At 55.4% G+C, this 14,822-nt stretch overlaps 5 protein-coding genes across 5 annotated transcripts; 2 read left to right on the top strand and 3 right to left on the bottom strand.

The window, feature by feature from the left end:
• Nucleotides 1-2,637: 2,637 nt before the first annotated feature.
• On the top strand, nt 2,638-4,809 carry N656DRAFT_787374 (gamma-glutamyltranspeptidase-like protein; the record flags this gene model as incomplete). The annotated part of the gene is made up of 7 exons (XM_064816601.1): nt 2,638-2,672; nt 2,765-2,852; nt 2,907-3,170; nt 3,232-3,292; nt 3,353-3,448; nt 3,718-4,255; nt 4,335-4,809. 7 exons carry the CDS (start codon nt 2,638-2,640, stop codon nt 4,807-4,809), a joined length of 1,557 nt encoding a protein of 518 aa, XP_064673296.1.
• Nucleotides 4,810-5,100: 291 nt separating this feature from the next.
• N656DRAFT_702784 (GroES-like protein) lies at nt 5,101-6,219 on the bottom strand (the record flags this gene model as incomplete). The annotated part of the gene is made up of 2 exons (XM_064811048.1): nt 5,101-6,101; nt 6,159-6,219. 2 exons carry the CDS (start codon nt 6,217-6,219, stop codon nt 5,101-5,103), a joined length of 1,062 nt encoding a protein of 353 aa, XP_064673295.1.
• Nucleotides 6,220-7,842: 1,623 nt separating this feature from the next.
• N656DRAFT_396430 (Actin/actin-like protein) lies at nt 7,843-9,718 on the bottom strand. The gene is made up of 7 exons (XM_064809517.1): nt 9,577-9,718; nt 9,465-9,487; nt 9,179-9,406; nt 9,086-9,132; nt 8,943-9,029; nt 8,058-8,891; nt 7,843-7,995 (listed from the first exon to the last, which is right to left on the bottom strand). Exons 1-7 carry the CDS (start codon nt 9,609-9,611, stop codon nt 7,930-7,932), a joined length of 1,320 nt encoding a protein of 439 aa, XP_064673294.1. The 5' UTR covers nt 9,612-9,718; the 3' UTR covers nt 7,843-7,929.
• A 939-nt stretch (nt 9,719-10,657) lies between these two features.
• On the top strand, nt 10,658-12,266 carry N656DRAFT_702650 (N-terminal nucleophile aminohydrolase; the record flags this gene model as incomplete). Its single annotated transcript, XM_064811039.1, has 3 exons — nt 10,658-10,752; nt 10,807-11,006; nt 11,065-12,266. The coding sequence occupies 3 exons, from the start codon at nt 10,658-10,660 to the stop codon at nt 12,264-12,266; spliced, it is 1,497 nt and encodes a 498-aa protein (XP_064673293.1).
• A 600-nt stretch (nt 12,267-12,866) lies between these two features.
• On the bottom strand, nt 12,867-14,198 carry N656DRAFT_703055 (transcription factor Tfb4; the record flags this gene model as incomplete). The annotated part of the gene is made up of 3 exons (XM_064811073.1): nt 12,867-13,158; nt 13,336-13,591; nt 13,646-14,198. The coding sequence occupies 3 exons, from the start codon at nt 14,196-14,198 to the stop codon at nt 12,867-12,869; spliced, it is 1,101 nt and encodes a 366-aa protein (XP_064673292.1).
• Nucleotides 14,199-14,822: the final 624 nt, after the last annotated feature.

Below are 14,822 nucleotides of genomic sequence, written 5' to 3'. Positions count from 1 at the left end.
GTAGTGTTGAGCTTTGATTCGTATACAGTCGTTGATCGCGAGTGTTCCAGTGTCTATTTGTGCGCCTGGGGAAGCAAAATAAAGCAGTCGAGAAAGAGCGAAAGTCAACTTCGCTGTGGGCGGGCAAACACAGCTGCTCGCAAGCAAGAGAGTGTAGATACAGTTGGAAACTGAGAAGCGAAAGTTGATCAGAAAAGCAAAAGGAATGATGCTTGACTGAGCAAGAGCAGATATCAGGCTGCTTAGACGAAGAGAAAGAAGTTGAGAAGAGGGAAGGGGAAAGGAGAAGGCAAGATCAGACGGATGTAAGATTATTCGTTTGACCTTTAAAAGAGGGTAACAGTCTGGATTCCACACAGCCAATCCATTTCCACAGTCCACACCATGTCACCATCCTTGGGGATCCATGGCATGTCGGCATGGCTTGTGTGTCCACGACATTGATGAACAGCCCTGTCGAACAGGATGCGTAAGATACGTACCTTGCCACTTATTCCCACTTCGGTCGCCCTTAATCAACAAGGGCCCCCACTGTGGACCACAACCAGAGGCACAGCGCCACGCCGTTTGGCGGGAGATGAGCACATTTCATGGCAGCGGCAGGATCGTTGACGAATCCAGGAATCGTTCGCTGTGGTGGCACTGACAGGGGTGCCGTCAAATTCTGGACAGGGGCCGAAATGCAGGAACGCTTCATTCTGAGACACGTATGGGCCAATCGCATGCTTCGGCAACGCACGGAAGGGGTAAGGTCCCGGATACCCCACCAGAAGGCAGGCACAACCAAGCAACACTCCCGTACCTGATGAGTTTGCTGTTGATCAGGTACAAACAGTCAGTGCTCAACGCATGAAAAACGGCAACAATTGCTCGCATGTTTCCTCAGCGATGGACCTTATGATCTTCGGAGCGGCGTAAAGAAAATCATTCCATGGCAACCAGGAACCTGGGAAGGCTTAGGACAAGCGATCGCCGAAGGCTGCAAGCAAAAAAAGAAGCGGGTAAACTATGCATGTAAGCTCTGCACAAAATACATCATGATGGCGAAACTCGCCTGCATAGCATCTGGCGAAGGAGCCAAGCTGAGTAGCTGACAGCGAGACGGTGGGGAAGGGGAAAGGATGGTTGCAACCACCACAGAGTTGTCTTACCGTTGTCTTAGCAGGCGCCGGAACAACGTGCGGGAACTTCGAGTCCGAACATGTAAGCTACCGCAGGCTTACAGGCGGCGGTGAGGGCTACCAATCTCCACACGGCGCCTGTTCTTGCCGCTGTGCGACATATTCATCATTTTCCCTCTCATACCTCGACCCGGATTGCATGGCAGTGCAAGGCATGACGAAGGACGCCCCGAGGACGCCCAACCATGGCAACCCGGAAATTCACCAGAAGCCCAAAAAGCGAAAAGAATGCCAAGGATGATTTCTGGAAAGAAAAGGGTGAAAGGGCTGGTTTCATCCCCTCCTTGGCCCCGCTTGAACCTGAGATCGATCCATGTCATCGGCACCTGTTTTAATTCGTCCGCGCTTCGCTGCAATCAGCGCAGCGGCCCGCTAATACGTGTAAGCACGGAGGCCAGGAAAACGACGGCCTCAATCCTGTAAAACGACTGTTGCACGGACCACTTTCCATACATTCTGCTCACGCCAAGCCATTCACTTTACACCCGCTTTTGTACTTGTAAATCGACACCAACTTCAAGATAACATACCAGACCCGCATGCACTGCAAAGAAACTGAATTGAGCTTGTATACTAAGGCCTAGAACAGGCGACTTTGAGCTAAGTGGCTTAGATCAAAACAGAGTTGAACTTGATGTAAAAAGACACTCGTGTCCTGCAGGAGTTGACACAGTCGTTTTACAGGATTGAGGACGTCGTTTTACTGGAATCGGTAAGCAGAGGAGAAGCTCGTCATCAGGCGCCAACAACGCTTGTGCACACTGCACAGGTTTCTCGCATAAAGGAAACAGAAATCCCCGGCCAGAGACACACAGACATGATCGACTCTCACATCGAGGCTGTGTGCTCAGGGCATGAGACACGAAGGCTGAGCGACCCAAAACAGGGAGAAACGAACGTTGACATTAACTGGCTGACGCTCTGCCGACAAAACGAGGGGCAGATTACATTGCACACCCGCCTGCCTCCTGCTCATGGCAGCCTTATCCATCAGGCCGAAGTGGCAGACAGCACTTCAGAGTGATCAGCCGCATTGCAGAGCGCAGAGCGCTGCTGGAATGAAGAGAGGGCAAGTCATCCCGTCATGTATTTAGATGCCCGGGGTTAGGGTATCTCAATTTTTGCTTAGTAATTTCCCCTATCTCCTATCTTGGACAACTGCAAATTGATGCACTGCCCCCGAGACTGCACAAAACGTCACCTTATCTCTTATCTCGGGATGCACGGTTACGTTTGGACATTGGGAATAAACACCGCGGTTCAGCATATGCGCACCCTGACGCACTGACAAGTAATTGGTTTCTGTTTGATCCGTTGATGGTAGGGTAGAAGAGAATAGTACGTAGAAGCGTCAGGGTGCGTTGTTGGTACAAAGTAGTCGCTGCTACACTTGAGCACACAGAAAGTTTTAGACGTCATGTGTGAGTTTGCCCCCTGAGGCTCACACCGCAACAACATGCCATGGGATACTGACCTTGCTCATCAGGGTCGGTATCGCTGTTGGCTCTTGGATGCCTGTTCTTCGCCCAGCCCATCTCCATCTCGGCCTTCCCAGTCTCATCTCAGTTGCCAATACTATCAAGACGATCCGATTCCAACGGCAAGAGGGGAGCCGTTGCAAGTGAAAGTTCGATATGTTCCCGGATCGGGGTTGATATCATCGGGATAGGCGTGAGTTAGGTATTCTCCTCATGGCTCGGTTCCCGGCTGATCAGGCGGTGCTAGGGCACTGCCGCTGATGCCATGGTGGCAACCACATTATGTGTGGGAACCATCGGCATGTACCATTCTGGCATTGGCGGCGGAGGGTTCATGCTCGTCCGTGATAAGCACGGCCGGTATGAGACCATCGATTATAGGGAGACGGCCCCCGCTGCCGCGAGCAGGGACATGTATGGTGGTGATGATCAAGCCAGCATCATTGGAGGGCTAGCCGTCGGCGTGCCTGGCGAGTTAAGGGGGCTGCAGTATTTGCATCGGAAGTACGGTGTAAGTCTCTTCGCACCTTCAGCTTGCGAGCACTGACACCATATTGACATCTTTGCTTTAGGCGCTCCCGTGGAAGACTCTTGTCATGCCTTCTGTGCGCATTGCCCGCTATGGTTTTCAAGGTGCGTGTTCCGCAGACTTAACACAGGGAGCCTGTCATATTAACATCGTATATCTTTTAGTAACCGAGGACCTGGTGCGCTACATGAAATCGGCCAGTGTAAACGACACGTTCCTGGTCTCCGACCCAGTCTGGGCTGAGGATTTCGCCCCTAATGGTATGTGGTACCTCCACTTGCGAACGGCGGCAATAGCTAAAGACGGCTTCAGGCACACTCCTCCAGCTCGGTGACACAATAACCAGGAAACGATTTGCCGAGTAAGTGAAACTGCTCCACCATCGTTGTAAGATGTTGTTTGCTAACTTGTCTGCCAAGCACTCTGGAGCACATTGCATATCACGGGGCCGACGCGTTTTATGAGGGAAAGATTGGTAGGTTTCTGCCATGTTCCCGAGTCATAGGGATTGAATATTAACTTCTTGAAGCCAAGTCCATGATAGACCACATCCGATTGAAGAACGGCACAATGACGCTCGACGATCTCAGAAACTACACAGTCGAGGTCAAACCTCCTCTTAGTATCACCTACCGGGACTTTCGCCTATTCGCTACTGAAGCCCCTAGCAGCGGCGCGGTATTGCTGAGCATGCTCAAGACGATGGACCAATACCCCGTTCAGGACCTGGCTGACAGCAACCTGACCACTCACCGCTTCGTCGAAGCCATGAAGTTCGCCTACGGAGCGAGGCAACAGCTTGGTGACCCGGCCTTCATCAGGCACATGGAAACCTACCAGCAGCAGATGCTCAGCGACGACCAAGCCCGCCAGATCCGCCACCGCATCCTCGACAACCAGACCCAGCCGGTGGAGGCCTACAACCCGGAGTCGGTATACGCCGCCGAGAGCGAGGGAACCTCACATATCGTCACCGCCGACTCGTCCGGCCTGACCGTCACCTCCACAACCACCATCAACCTGCTCTTTGGCGCCAGAATCATGACCCCTGACACTGGCATCATCTTGTAGGCTTCCCATTCCCTCTCTCACTTCCTCCAAACACGGCATAGCATAGCAACTAACCATCACGCGCCGCGGGGTCAGGAACAACGAAATGAACGACTTCTCCCTCCCCAACAAGAACAATTCCTTCGGCTTCCCACCATCCCCCTCCAATTTCATCTCCCCGCGCAAGCGGCCCCTGTCGTCCATCACGCCCCTCATCGTCGAGCACGCGTGCAACGGGACCCTCTTCTTCGCCACGGGCGCGGCGGGTGGGTCCCGCATCATCAGCGCCACGGCGCAGGCCGCGTGGCACGTCCTTGCCAGCGCAAAGTCGATGCGCGACGCCATTGCCGCCCCGCGCCTGCACCACCAGCTCATGCCCGACGTGCTGCTCGTCGAGCAAGGGCTGGGCTTTGACAATGCGACGTTTGCCGATTTGAAGAGTAAAGGGCATAATGTGGAGTGGATTGCGCCCGGGCTGAGCGCGGTGCAGGGTGTTATGAGGTTCGGGGATGGGAGGTTTGATGCGGTCGGGGAGACGAGGCAGGTTAATAGCGGGGGGTATACGATTTGAATGATGGGATTTGGTTGCCTTGTGACGACAAATTCGGCAATGATTGCAAGGTTGATTAGACTACTACGCGTTCTCGCAGGAGCTACAAAGATGAGATATAAGCGAGCTCAAGCTAGAACTGGGCTTTAGCATACGAATAGTTTTCCTTACGCATTGACGTACCAACCGCTGTATATGCACTGCTACTGGAAACATGACACGCTGAATCACAAGCCACCCACCGCCCATCGACTCCGTTTTAACATCACTATTCGTCATCAGACCAGGTCGGCGCATGCCCACCATGCCCTTTTACCGGCTCGTATCTACGACGTAGCGGCCGACAATCTTGCCCTCTTCCATCATCTTGTACACGTCCTGCAGCTCACTAAGCCCCACCGTCTTGATGGGTACCTTGATCATGCCGCGCTGGAAGAAATCCAGCGCCTCCTGTGTATCCTGGCGGTTGCCGACGTAGCTGCCCTTGATTGTGATCATGCGCACGACCGTGTCAAAGACGGGCGCCTTGAGGTACGCCTTGGCGGGCAGTCCGATGCAGACGACGGCGCCCCTGCTGCGGACGTACTCGGTGGCCTGCTGGAACGGCTTCTCCTGCACGGCGAGCAGGAGCACCGCGTGCGGGCCGAGCCCGTCGGGCGTCGCGTTCTTGACCTCCTGGACGAGGTCCGAGGTGTTCAAAAAGTCGACGTAGGCCGAGGCGCCGAGGGTCCTGCAGCTCTTGCCCTTCTCCTCGCCGCCGTCGATGGCGATGACGTGCAGGCCCATGGCAGAGGCGTACTGGATCGCCATGCTGCCCAGGCCGCCGCCGGCGCCGACGATGGCGACGTACTGGCCCGGCCGCGCCCCGGACTCCTTCAGGCCCTTGTACACGGTGATGCCGGCGCACAGGACGGGCGCCACGGCCTCGAGGTCACACTCCTTGGGGATGCGCGCCACGTGAGCTGCCTTGGCGATGGCGTACTGCTGGAAGCTGCCGTCGACCGTGTAGCCGGAGAGCAGGGCGTGCGGGCAGAGCGGCTCGTCGGCCTGCATGCAAAAGCTGCAGGCCAGGCAGCTGCCGTTGAGCCACTTGACGCCGGCGTAGTCGCCGAGCTCGAGATCTGTTACCAGGTCGCCCTTGGCCACGATCACGCCGGCGCCCTCGTGCCCGCCGACAAGGTGCAGTTTTGTGGCAAGCGGCCAGTCACCCATCATGGCGTGAAGATCTGTGTGGCAGACGCCTGAATACTTGATGTTGATAAGTACTTCATCTGGGCCGGGCTTCTGGACTGGGATCTTCTTGTAGACGACGGCTGCCAGGTCCTGTTAGGCGGTATGCTCATGATAGGATCTCAGGGGTGATGACTTACGACCGCCCGACTTTTCAACCACCTGAGCCCATTGTTCGCTTGGAATCTCGAACTTGGCCATTCCGTCGACTTGTAGGTGCCGGATCAACTGCTGTGTATGAAAGATGGGGAGATGGAGGAATTATGATGCCACGGTATTGCTGCTGTGTCTGGTGCAGACTGAACTGCAGGTGAGAGCAACCCTCGCCATCCCAGCACGACCGACGTAGCCATTTTATATCCCACTGCTTAGCCTGTCAGAAATGGACAGCACCTATGCCGTCCATCTGCACCGAAGCAACACGAGACGAAGGGTGGGGCGAAGTGGAAAGGTGGGAAGACGTCTGTCGATGATTGCTGGTCTAGATAGCTCTGCGCATCGGTGTGAGTGTAAGGGCAGCCTTCGAGAAAAACGTACGATTCTGACGGTATTAGCGTAGAGCTTGCTTTGGCGTTTTCACTCCCGCAAATCCAGCCTCGTTGGGAACGAAGTAGTGTATCTGCACAATGCATTGTTTCCGTGAGTCCGGATGGAACATGGATGATGATGAAGCTGCCATCTCGAGGTTTCGGAAAGGTCAGATGACCCGTCAAACATTCCCTCGCAGCCCTGTAAGGGATCGCAAATGCAGAGCAGTCAGTATAGGAAATCAAGGGTAAGCAAAAGAGTGCGCCTTTCCCGTATCCAGTAATGTAGTGCAGCTAATCGTGGCGTGAACGATGGGGAGGCTGTCAAGTGTCAATCGTAGGTGAGTGGTCTGACATTCAAGACCCCTGGAGGAAGGTGCATACTCCGGGGAAGCGGAACCAAGCGAAGGCGCTAACGAGCCCGGGAAGCTCCCGATAGTGGGGGCTGGACTTCGCCGTTCGGCGCCGGATGTGGCACCTAAAAAGAGCCCCCTTCACGGCCAGATTTCGGATCAGTCGCAAAGAACCACCACACTACCGAGTGTGTAGACGAGCTGATCATTGATCATTCAGCCTTATCGGCCCATTACTTGAGGCGACATCCGTGCTTTCCATTCGTCTCCCTATAACTCACTTAGCTCGACCACAAACAACTTGGCAGTTCGCACTCAGTAGGTGGTACTTCCTAAGAATCCTGACTGCTAAGGCAGGCAAGTCCAGCCATAATTACCCCACAAACGCATCAATTCCCCGCCTTACATGCATCAGCCATCAGCCGCTGTGGAACTGAGCATGCAAGTTCAGACAACCCCTTACCTCCTACGAAGTGGTGAAGTCCAGTACTATCGCAATTCGCAGGCAACCCCGCAGATATCCGCTGCTCCGAACCCTGTGAAACAGCCGTAGTCAAGCGGATGGCGAGAGTTGAGTGTAAAGCGCTCAGGCTTCCGCTTGAGCGGAGGGATCCTTCATCTGACTTGCCTCCAGGGACCGGGGTCGTTAAGGGGATGCGTCTACTGTGTTTACTACATTGCAGCAATCGTTATCCGAGCCAGTCGCTGACAACCTCTTGCCCCCCAAAGCCGTGATATCTCCGTTCATAGGGAAGGGGCGACACAAGGAGAATGAAAACACCCCGCCGGGCACCAGATAGCCGCGCATAGGTACAGAACGCGGGGTTGAGAGCGCCAACGGCATCGGTCGGTATCATAGCGTCAGCGTATATCGGTATTTGGGCTTACGGTTCGAACGATGCCACGGCGTCATGAATTGGAACACCGATTTGAATATCGTCCCCTATCTGTTTTTGGCGCCGCCCCACAGAAACTGCCACCTCCACCATGAATCATTGCTCGCTTTCTACAATGGAAGATCATTGACCGTCTCAGGATCCGCCGGGCCCTCCCAGGAGAGCGAATCTCCGTACAATACCTGGGCCATACTCTTGATACTACGTGGTTCGTTAGCAATATTCTCTCGCAAAGATACTTGAATCTGCCAGAGGCAACATACCTCTGCCTTGGTGTGACAGTACGACCGGAACTCGGGCGTCTGACCAAGCAAGCTCCCTCCAAACCACGGGCCGTGCCGCTGCCTCTTATGTGTGATGACCTGCACCTCTAGTCCACCGCTCTTGGCTCCGCCGCTACGCACCTCGCTCGCCCGGATTCTGTCGTCCACGAGCTGCTTGATATCGCGCTGTAACCTGCGGCCAAAGTCCTTGTAGAGGGTGCTGCCGCCAGACAGGACAATATTCTTGTACAAGCCGCGGCGCACGTCGATGGGTGACGACTGGATCACGCCATCGACGACGACAGGCAGCGGGGTTAGGAAGTCGGACGAGTAGATCTCGGGGTTGAAAAAGATCTCGGGTGCCAGGAAGCGCTCGTAGCCGACATCGACGGTCACCTGGCGGCCGCCGGGCTGCGTGACGACGTGCTTCATGAACCGGCTGCGGTCGCGGTCGAACCGAGCAAACTCCTTGACAATGTCCGGGCAGACATAGCAGTACTCCTCCTTGATCTCCTGCGCCGTCTTGAGCGACGAGTCGGGCTCACCGCGGTCTCTGAGAAGCGACTGGACAAAGTAGGTAATATCTCGACCGGCGATTGGGATCGACTTGATGGATGATCCAATGACGTAGCCCTCTGCGACAGGGATAACATGGGTGACACCGTCGCCAGAGTCGATGACAGTGCCCGTTAAGGACCTGTCTGTGACCTTTGACGAGGTCCAGGACGCCGCCAGCGCCAGTACGGCCTGAACAGCAATGTAGAGACCGGCGCAGTTGAAGGACTCGAAGAAGATCTCTGCCGTGTTTTCTCGATTTTCCGGAGGGTTCAGGGGCTAAAAAAATGTTAGTCCCGCAATCGTGGGAATGGTCGAGTTCAGTCTAACCGGCTCAGTGAGGAGGAAGTAGTGATCCTCGGGCTCCACCCGTAGATATTTGAAGATGGAGTTGGACCAGAACCTCTCCATGTGATCCTACAGACCACCCGTTAGTCTCGCATTCTTGGAGAACGATCCCCAGCTCCACTCACCCAGTTCTCGATCTGCCCATGCCTAATTGGATAGTGTAGCCCGTAACCTAAACCCGTCAGCCTAATGTTTATCCCTGACCCATCTCAACTCACCAGGCCCGGACGCCGCGTTGATCGCCTCATCGCCGATGAAGAAGTCGAGGTCCTCAGTCCCGCGCTTGGTTGACAAATGCCCAGTCGGACCAGCCCCGCCCGTAAGGAAAGACGGCTTATTCGCCACGGCAGGGCGGCCAGAACCTGAACCACCGCTGCCGGCGGCAGGCCCCTTGGTCGCAATCGCGGTCGGGAAGACGAAGGAGGGAGAATCGTTACCGGCGAAACCTAGGGGCAGAGCAGTCAGAGGCGTGGGCACGATTTGTTTTAAAGCGACGACACACACCTAGCTTGGAAAACCCGGTGCCGCTGTCAAAGGCCTTGTCAGTGATGGTGTACTCGGAAGAGGGCTCGTCTTCCGTCGAGCGGGGCCTGGGAGAGTCAGTTGTTGTACGTACTTGTCCATGACAACGGCGGGTGTTTGGTTGGCCATCGTTGAATATGCTGCTGCTGCGTGCAGCTCGCGTTCCTTATCCCGCGCAGCACGAGCAGCAAGTGAAGGTGAAAAGGTATGTCTGCACCCAGATCTGTTCAGCGACGTCCAGGCTCCCGAGTAGGTGAGGTCCAAGGATTACGTCCCGCTTCCGAGCTCCCAAAGTGTGGACCCCACGATGGGGCTGTGCGCCAAGAGAACCTGGACCCCGCTGACTACGGCGGGCTATTACTTCCATTGAGCAACTCTACGGAAGCATACATTGTCAGTTCGTGCCTCACTTGTTTAGGAGACGAGAGATTGCATTGGAAAGAACGACACTTGAAGGTCTCATTTACCTCTACATTGAAGAGTGGTAGGGATAACCCGTCTAGACAGTTGCTTCCTTGGAATCTTGACATGTCCTTGAGTCGGAACTGTGAGCCAGCCTAGCGCATATGATTTACCCGTCTCTTCTCCTGTCGCTGCGAACCCTTCCAGTACCTTGAGACCGTTCGTCTTCATCTTTTCACTCCTCTGCTTGCCCTTTGTTAGCTCAACCGCCCGCTATCAACCCATCACTAACACAACGAAGGTTACAACTATTGAGCATTGTCTGTATTGCTGCTCTCCATTCGTTTTCCTGTATATCTACGGGGGTTTCCCTTCTTCGTGACCTCTCCTCCTTACACCAGGCATTCACGTACCACCTGATCCGACCGAGGGTCGTTGCTCAAGATCTCTGGCCTTGACATCCGGAGAAGCGCTGTAGGAAGACCTCGGTGACTATCTTCCAATACGGCCATGACCACAATCTAATGCGCACGAACTTTCCGTCTCCACACGGTCACTCTTTCATCCTATTCCTGGCTAGCTTAGACCCTCTAACCGCCCGGCGTCTACTCATGCTCTACAGCAGCAATCCCACTTGACCGTCAAGCTGTATCTGCATCCATACCACCGGAAATTGGGAGACAAACTGGGGACACACCAGGTCATGTCGATAAGCCCACTGGTTTCGCCCATCCCCTTCGAAGGAGATGGCCTCGTTGTCACACTTTGGAACCATGCCCAAAGAACCTGTTGTCGCAATATTTGTCCATGCCGGTGCAGGCTATCATAGCCTTTTGAACGAGAAGCTGCATCTTGAAGCATGCAATCAGTGAGTCGCATGATGCGTGCGTCCTGTTGAGCAAGATGGTTGACATATATACAGAGCTGCTCGTGTGGGCATGACCTTTCTCAGGGCTGGCTCCTCAGCAACCGAAGCCGTTGAAGTTGCCATCAGATGCCTCGAGGAGAATGAAGTTACGAATGCTGGTTTCGGAAGCAACCTAAACATCGATGGCGTTGTCGAATGTGATGCAACCATCGTCGATCACTTGGGCCGAAGTGGCGCTTGTGGTGCCGCCCCGGGTAGAGATCCCATTCGCACTCCAGAAGAGGGCCGCAGCTGACTTACCCTCGCAAATAGGCATCAAACATCCAATCTCCCTAGCCAAGGCAATACTGGACGGGAGCGTCAAGCCTCTTTCACTCGATCGACCTCCGCCCAACATACTGGTGGGCCAAGGAGCCAAGGACTATGCCGAGAAACACAGAATAGCCATCGTTTCTAACAGATCTCTAACCTCAAAGAGCTCGATGGAACGTTATCTTCGACTAAAGCACCAGTTGAAGAAGGCAGAGAAGGCAGAGAAGGCAGAAGCCAAAAGCAACCAAAACTCAATAACCGTGGGCGGGCATGGGAAGGCTATGAACGCCACTGGTGATGGGCAGCATTGGAACTTCTCAATTTCTACTTTGAACGGTGCTGGCAATCAAGATCAATCCGAATTCCCTGATACTGGATACTTACATCCAGTGACAGCTGCTGCTTCGCCCGGGGCACACGGGAATCCGCTCGCACACACGGCTGTGGACAATGCGCCCCCCCTATCAGCTCCAGTGTGGGACGGGTCAGTAACTGCGGGCGGTAGTGAAGAGCATTCCGCGGATGATTTCGGCACATGTGAGATCGATGGAGTTGACGCCACAAGCGACAAGGAACATGGTGGGCCCTCGTGTGCAGAGGACCATAGAACTCAGCTCCCTGGAAGCATACCAGATAGGGACGCCGTGACTGACACAGTTGGCGCAATTGCCATCGACATTCATGGGAACATTGCCGCTGGTTCATCGTCTGGGGGGATAGGGATGAAGCTTAGAGGCCGCCTTGGGCCTGCCGCACTGGTAGGCGTCGGCACGGCCGTTGTGCCCCAAGACCCCGACGATGAGCTGGCGACAACGGTCGCTGCTGTTACCAGCGGGACTGGAGAGCAGATGGCGACGACTCTCGCTTCAGGCAAGTGCGCAGAACGCCTGTACCGAAGTACGCGCCGCGGGCCGGGCGGGCAGGATATCAGAGAAGAAGATGAGCACGTTGTCTTGGAGTCTTTCATCCTTCATGATTTCCTGGGGCATCCTGGAGTCAGAAGCGTACCGTCGCCGGCGGCCATCGGGGTCATGGCTGTCAAGAAGGATCGGGGCAGCCTTTACTTCTACTTTGCCCACAACACGGACTCGTTTGCGCTGGCCACCATGTCGTCCTTGGACCGAGAGCCGCTCTGTGTGATGTCGCGCCGCGGCGACGCTACAGAGGTCGCCCAAGGCGCGCGGAAAATCCGTCTACAATAAAGGTTGCCCTTCCAGTCCGCTGCAGTGACGAGGGAGCATAGCATGGTGTTGGGGTTGGCTTTAGATTGGGGAATGGTGGGACAGCATTTGGTACATTGCATACCTAATACCTGCATGTTGCTTAATGGAACCTTGTTTCGAGTAGCATTAGAGGCTGAGAATAATAGACCTGGTCTTTCTATCAGCAATGCTCGAGATTCCCGTCCAGTTGCTCTCCGGAGTATGAGAATGTATGCCCAGGGCCACGGATATTGACTCAAGTCGACTCCTAAGCTGACTCCTTTACGGCCAACTGACTGGTGATGCCAGACTCCTATCTCAGTCCTCTTCCAACAAGGCCCTTCGCGTGGACCATGTTATCCTGAGGCCATGCAAGGACGATATATATGTAGATATATGTACAAGGAGCCAAGAGACTGGACTCCAAATGCTGAATAACCCTTTACCATCTCCTGAACGCCCCCACCATATCCGACGCCATACCCGGCCTTCAAATGCCGTGATTCTATAGCCAATTAGAAAGAGAACCCCACACCACCTTTGACTTTTTACTTTCACCCCTTTCCCGAAGCAATTCGGTAGTCCAATGTCCAACCTGGTTCAGGCCCCACCATTCACTTCGGCTTTCCGCTTCTCTTTCCTCGTTGCGTTTGGTGAGGCCCCTCCTCTTGCCCCCGCTCCCGCTCCAGCAGCAAGGGCGGGCATCTTGCCGTAGTTCCCGAGCGCCAGCTTGGTGCCGCACGTGAGACACTCGGCGCCCTCGGGCACCTCGCAGAAGATGCTCAGACAGATGCTGCACACGAAGCCCGTGTCAATGACGTTTCTGTGACAGAAGCACGCGGCCCGGAAGTCGACGGCGTCGGCGCTCGGCGTGACGAGGAGCTCGGCCACGCTGGCGCCGAGGCCCAACCTGCCGCCCACTTTCCCACCACCCTTCCCCGCTGCTGCCCCACCGGCCTTGGTCTTGACTAGCCCCTTTCCATCCCCGCCCGTTCCTGCTCCCGCTGCCCCCTTCCCGCCGCCGCCACCCCCGGTGATAGCGGGCGGCGTGCCGCTGCCAAAACCAAACATGAGGTACTGCAGCAGCCCGCGCGGCTCGGCGGCGCGGATGAAGGTCCCCTGGGTGATGAAGCTGGCCTGCTCGAGGAAGGTGGGCCTGCCGCGCAGCGAGAGCGTGTCGATGGCGATGCGGGCGTGCGCCGCGGCGAAGACGGCGTTCATGGTGGGTATGTACTGCGCGGGGGAGCTGTCGCTCACCGAGAGCACCAGTATGCGCGCGTGCAGGCCGGCGAGGCCGCCCGTCGAGCCCGTCGTGGTGATGCCCGCTGCTGCTGCGGCGGCTGCTGCGGGCGCTGCCGCGGAGACGCCGCCCCCTGTACTTGCCGTCATGGGGTGCGTGGTTGTCGCGCCAGCGGCGGCGGGAGAGGTGGTGAAGGAGAGGGCCGTCTTGTTGATGTGTGCCAGGGCCAGCGTGAGAGCGCCGGACATTTGCGTTGTTGTGGTGGAGAGGTCGGTCGCGGTGGTGTCGTTCATGAGGGCGCGGAGGGAGCTGAGGAGGGAGGTCTCGATTTGGGAGAATTTCGGGTATTTGTTGGCTGACGAAGAAGCGGCTGCGGGCGTGCCGCTGCCGGCATCTTTCATGTCGACATCTCCTGATGTTGGCGACGGCTGCTTCGGCGGGGCTGGGTAGAGCCACACGGCGCGATTCGTATGGGATGCTATCAGGGCGACCTGGTTCGAATTACCGAATGCAAGGTGGGTATTGACAAAGATGAGTATGTTCGCTATCGCTTTCGAGACCGGGAGGACGTCGGCGAGGGCGGCCCAGGCGCGGGGGTTGGTGTCGATGATAATGGTGCGCAGCGAGGGCACGTCGTCGGTGTTGTAGATCTCGTAGTGGTCCGAAGCGTCGACGAAATCTTGGGCACTCATTTTGAGACTGAAAACTTTGGTTTGACTTTCGATCCCGGACTAAGCGAATCTCGCGCCTCGTCCTGATGCTGGCTTTCAGCCACTGACTGGCTTTATCGGACGAGAACCGCTCATCGAGGGAAAAAGCGGAACTGACAATTCTCAATGATCAACGTTAGATTTGATACCTTGGGTCGGTCAATGCAAGACGCGCATTGCTCAATCTAAAATTCCAGCAGGCAGTTGTGATCTGTACTAACAACGCGTTGCCGGACAACCTCACGATGATTGAATTTGGGTTGTGAGCTTTGGGATTGAAGACGCGATGCCACGTGAGGCAGGGTTTATTTTAGGATCTCAGCTAAAGAGCTTTGTATTCTACTTGTACTTACAATACAGTAAAGATACAGGATAACGATTATTACCTTAGTGCTATCAGAAATACACTCAAATACGGAATGAGGTAGCCCAATCCTCATTCTTTCTTGTATAATACAGTACAGTACGGCGGGTCATCGGTAACCCTTTGCACGGAGGTACAGTACAGTACGTACTACAATACACGCGCCTTGAGGGGCAGCCCTTTCACATGCATTCAGCGGAGATGGCGGGGCATCCATCCAAAACCTTCAAATTCACCCGCGA

This window comes from Canariomyces notabilis, assembly GCF_033297395.1.
Source record: "Canariomyces notabilis strain CBS 508.74 unplaced genomic scaffold N656scaffold_3, whole genome shotgun sequence".
In the NCBI taxonomy this organism is placed as follows: Eukaryota; Fungi; Ascomycota; class Sordariomycetes; order Sordariales; family Chaetomiaceae; genus Canariomyces; species Canariomyces notabilis.
Note: the sequence above shows the minus strand (reverse complement) of the source record. Positions and strands in the feature narration are given on the sequence as shown.

What these genes read in the sequence shown, in the direction of transcription:
- N656DRAFT_396430 (XM_064809517.1), bottom strand. Translation starts at nt 9,611, where the DNA reads ATGGCCAACCAAACACCCGCCGTTGTCATGGACAA. An exon ending in CAACGCGGCGTCCGGGCCTG is followed by an intron (nt 9,133 to 9,178) that starts GTGAGTTGAGAT and finishes TGACGGGTTTAG; the next exon opens with GTTACGGGCTACACTATCCA. An exon ending in ATGGGCAGATCGAGAACTGG is followed by an intron (nt 9,030 to 9,085) that starts GTGAGTGGAGCT and finishes GGTGGTCTGTAG; the next exon opens with GATCACATGGAGAGGTTCTG.